Raw genomic sequence first — 5,059 nt, 5'->3', positions numbered from 1 at the left:
GACATTGGAGGTGGCATCAAGCTGTCCACTCTCCAAGGTAATATAAAGCCGTTGCGTCGACTTCACCTGGTTCAACTTACTTGGAACATCGAACAAGTTGCTCTGTCCAACGAGATTGGGGACGTCCGCCACAGCCACACCACTTTCTACCATCATGTGAGTCCCTTTAAAATCATTAATTTCTTAATTTCTTTCTTTTCATATTCTTTTCATATTACGAAGTAAATTGATAATTTGATTGAAATTTATTAAAATAGGATTTTCTTAATATTTTTCATCCACTAAATAATTTTTTTTTGAACGGATCATCATCAATTTATCGTAATATTTTTGATTGAACATATTTATATATAATTATATAAAATAAGTTTTTGATTATAGAAGTTTGCCGATTCATTTCCTCTTCCCCTCTTTTTTTTTTTTAGTTTAATCTAATATTCCAATGAGTCATCATGAGCGATAACGAAGAATTGAATTAAAAAAGCGAAGAATTTTTCGAAAAATCAAATACATCGATAAAGCCTCTATCCAATATCTTTTCAGCAATAATAATATCAATTAAATTTGTAGCATTTCAGAATTTAAGAATTTATTTTTACAATTCATTGATTTAATTTTTAATTCGAAGGTAATCATAAACTTAGAGAGGTTAATAGTAATCACAAACTTTTTTAAAATATTTTTATATATATTCAGATAAAATTTAACTGCTCTACGTGTAATTCTACGTGAAAACATTATAATCTTTGTAATATTACGATATCAACTCGATGAATACTATGAATACTATTTACGTTACAAAATAGGAATAATTCACACATTAGCACCAGTTTATTTTTTACAATGTTTAAATTGAGAATTTTCTACACAGATATATTAATATTTTATGGAATATTTTTGCTCAACAGTAATAAACAGCGATCTTTAAGAACTCTCTTTCGAGTAGGTACGTCAAGGAGAGCACGCAGACTTTATCTCATTAATTTGTATTTCGCGATAAATGGATCACGTTGCATATCGTGTCATAATGTATGCAAATTCGTTGCATAATACGAGCGATGTAATATTCTAACGCCATTTTCTATATAACTCACCAGGCAATTTATTTTATCGATCTGAAATATATATTTTAAAATTTTCTTTCTAATAGAAAACGGGGAAAATTTTTCACGCTAATAATATAAAAAATTAATAGTGGAGAACAGAATGTAAAACAATTCATCTTTAAAATTTTACAACGAAGCAATAAAAAATTTATTCTCTTCCAAGAAACTCAATAACAAGATTTAAGTATCTAAATATCGTGTAATATTTACATAAATTTGCATATCTATATTTAAATTCCCATAATAATTTTAATTAAACTTTGTCGATTGCTTCATAATTGATGATTGATTAAAAACGATTCGAATCGAAAAAGGATTCGTGTAGATCCTTTTCCTTTTTTTTTTTTTTTTTTTCCCCCTTAGAAATCTTTGAAACGAAGTCACGAATTGTCGTGTTTATTGTATCATTCCAATTATCGTGGGCGACATTAACGTATCGCACGTGAGATTGTCGCCTTGAAACTCACGAAAGTGAAAGGATTTCTGATTTTATCTTTCACGGGTAAATGCGATTCAGGGGTTAAAAGTGCATTAGTATTACACACTCACTTTTAATTATGCAGTTCATTCTTTCCTCCTCCATTCTCCATAGATTCTAATCAATGTTCGAATCAATCGAATTTAGAAAAAGAAATATTTTTCAATTCAATTTAGAATATTTATTTGATTAATTCTCTCTTTTTTTTTATATTCTTGTTGAGAAAATGTCGCGTTTGTTTCTCTGTATTAATTAATTTTCGGTAATTATTTATGTATTAACGAAGATAAGACAGATACCGAATTAAACGAAGTTAATCGAATTGGAATTATTATGAATTATTATGAACGTTCGAAGCGAGGGACACATAAGAATAAAGTTATTATTGAAGCGGATGCAATAAATAAATAAAAGGGTAAAAGGTAAAAAATTAATTGTATATTGCACATAACGTGACTTTCTCTCGATATAAGATAGAAAGTTTAATACGATTGGCATTTCTGGTAGATCGTGCTTGAAGAATGAATGCTTCTTATTGATTTCATCGTGCCAGATATACGGTTTAATAGAACAAGACCGATAATTGCAATGAATTTTACGCTCGATTTGTTGAAACATCTCTGTTCGAGATTATTATATCACATTGCACACGACATATAAAAAAGAAAAATGAGGAGAAGCAAAACTTTGTAGTACAATTTTATCTCGATAAAAATAATTCCGAAAAATTATGAAATTGTGAAATTCAATTCGATTAAAAAATTAAAAAAAGAAAAAAATTGAACGATTGAAAAAACGAAAGATTAAAAGATCGGAAGAAGAGCTGAGAGAAAATTGAGAGAAGAAGAATCGAACGTTAATCGATATTTCATTTCAATGAAAAAAAGGAAAAAAGCTCCGTCCATCGAGTTCTCAGTTGGAATAATATCTGGTGCAAGAAAGCAACCGATTTCACCGGAGAACAGAGATAACCGAAACTGGTACGCCCGAAAACGAAAGTAGTCCGGGATAAGGGAAAGATCTGTGTGTGTAAATGATAATAAAAATAAGAAAGAAAAATGAAAAAGGTGAAGCGAATGGAGAGGTAGCCGCGAGCAGTGAAAGTCCGTAAACCGGGTTGAACTTTGCCAAGAATGGTCAGGTCTGTGATTTAAAACGTGATTCAAACGAGAGAAGAAAAAAAAAGGAGGGGGGGGGAGGGGGAAGGGGAAGAAAAAATAAACGAGATGAAATTAAAAATGATTCGAGCTACGTACTTCTTACGTAAGAACGAAACGAAGATTTATTTTTCTACTGCGTTTGATAATTTTTTTTTATTTTTCTGTATTAACATACTCTGTATTAACATATAATACTTTAACATTATTCGCAATGGATACGAAAAATATTTCCACATTTTCTAACAATGCATTTTTTTTTTCAGAATTTATTATATATCGTTTCCACGATGTTAAATTTTTGCAATAAAAATGATTGAATTAATTAATAATTGTATAACCGGATATTTTAATTAAAATCATGTCATGTTTGATTGAATTAAATCGATCGACGTATTTTCTCAATCAGTATCGCGTTCCAATGTAATCAATGTTACAAAAATAAGATTTAACGAGGAGAGCCGACAACTTATGAGTCATCGATAATTATCATTATAATTCCACCGAGTGGTGTGGCATGGAAACGTGAAAAAGATTGCCATTCCTTCGCGAACGTGTTCACGCGACGTTTGAGAAATTTAAACGATAAACAAAATGTAATTTGATTCGTGTTATTATTATATCGTGACTTATATCGTAAATCGTTCTGACCACGTAAAAATATTTTGTTACAGGGTGGTGTGGCTAGTGTTGATAGCAACATCATCTATCCTGGCGGAGGCGGCTATACCGGATCCACCAAATTCCAAAGCCTCGGCTGTCAACCCGTTGAAACTGTCAACTGCGGTGGATTGCACCGGAGTTATTGCTTTTTCGGCGACCCATGCTTCTGTCGATGTGAGTATTTTAAATCCGAGTTTTTAAATTTTATATTAAAAAAGAAAAAGAAAAAAATGTGACGAAATCTTAGAGGATCATTTACATAAATTACGTATAGGCTTTTCTAAATTCTTAATTTAAATACACGATGTTTTAAAACATCGTCAATAAACATCCTCCTCTTGCACAACAATTTTGCAATGACTTTAACTTGTTACGATATTGATCAATCGATAAGTTGGGAGGTATAGGTTATAAATTTTTGTTTTACATTATCAACATTATTATTATTGAATAGAATAATCCGTTGCCTTATAATTTGCCTTTAAATTTTCGTTTTATTTATTTGAACTTGTTATTTATAAAATTTTGCTGATAATTATGCAAAAAAAAACATCTTTCAAATTCATAATAGTTTTCAAGATTTTTTTCAAAAGTATTCGTATTAAAAATAAAAAGATATTTCATACGAAAAAAAAAAATAGAAATGATTTGTTAACTCATCTCAACAATTGAATTTAATCAGTTAACAAGACAGACTCTGAACCGAGTCTAACCATTTTCAAAAAAATGATCCATCAGCTTCTAAATTTGAGGATTTATTTAAAAAAATCAAATTTTTATTTGATCCACCAGCATGCCAAAGCTGTGTTCGCCGAGACACTGGTCGACAAAGGCGTGGGTTACGTACCCCAAACAGGAATTTTCATCACCAACTGTCCAGGCCTGTATCAATTCAGCTTTGCCGGATATGGAAGCACCGATCTACGATTAACTTTGAAAAAGAAACAAAACAATTCTGACAGCTGGAGACCTGTGGTTGGCACTGGTGCAGGAGGTGGTGCTAATTTGATCTTGCTGGAAGTCGATCTTGGAGATCAGCTAGCCGTCTTCGTCGATAGTGGAAAAATATCAGACGGCGTCACATTCTCTGGATACAGAATTGCTAAAATATGATCTATCAATTCGTATAATTGAACCACCGAGATGACAACGATCGCTTTTTTTTAATAACAAATATCAAAAATGATTTAAAGTATTTAACTCGTGCGAATCTAAATTGGACTTAATTTCGAATCGATAATGTGAAACTGTTTTTTTTTTTCTTTTCTTGAAATAATTTCTTCAGCAGTTAATCGTTTACTCGTCAATTTTTATTACAAATTATTTTTCGAAATTGATTTGCTTATATCTACGGAAGAATTTGAAATCGATCTGATATTAGAAAATACAAAATTGAGTAGTAGTTTTTGATGAATCGAAGGTGGAAATTTAAATTCGTTATTGAATTTCTTCAATGAATATTTTTGGATTGGATTTAATCGTGATCCTAATTGAGAAACATTCGATCAGAGCGATTTTAACCTTCTCCACGAATTTAACGCTCTGTGATAGCTCCCTTTCTATCTATTTTATTTTCCATATGTCTCGCAATTTCTTTGATCATCTGTCAAAATAATATTATCATGGATTATTGAAATTGTGAGACAACTGAATTT

At 30.7% G+C, this 5,059-nt stretch overlaps 1 protein-coding gene across 2 annotated transcripts; it reads left to right on the top strand.

Annotated features, from left to right (window-relative positions):
• Positions 1-4,696, top strand: LOC122719439. Of its 2 annotated transcripts, none has more exons than XM_043945225.1 (3): positions 1-156; positions 3,416-3,578; positions 4,197-4,696. In XM_043945225.1, coding segments are annotated over exons 1-3 (486 nt in total). In that variant the 5' UTR covers positions 1-154; the 3' UTR covers positions 4,518-4,696. The 2 variants fall into 2 exon arrangements, with proteins under 2 accessions (XP_043801160.1, XP_043801161.1); XM_043945226.1 differs by lacking the exon at positions 1-156 and adding an exon at positions 3,185-3,337.
• Positions 4,697-5,059: the final 363 nt, after the last annotated feature.

This window comes from Apis laboriosa, unplaced genomic scaffold (genome assembly GCF_014066325.1).
Source record: "Apis laboriosa isolate Shangri-la unplaced genomic scaffold, ASM1406632v1 scaffold78_cov150, whole genome shotgun sequence".
NCBI classification, from domain to species: domain Eukaryota; kingdom Metazoa; phylum Arthropoda; class Insecta; order Hymenoptera; family Apidae; genus Apis; species Apis laboriosa.
Note: the sequence above shows the minus strand (reverse complement) of the source record. Positions and strands in the feature narration are given on the sequence as shown.

Excerpts from the sequence above, each read along its gene's own strand:
- LOC122719439 (XM_043945225.1), top strand. Across the intron at positions 3,579-4,196 it reads CGACCCATGCTTCTGTCGAT|CATGCCAAAGCTGTGTTCGC; the intron begins GTGAGTATTTTA and ends TTGATCCACCAG.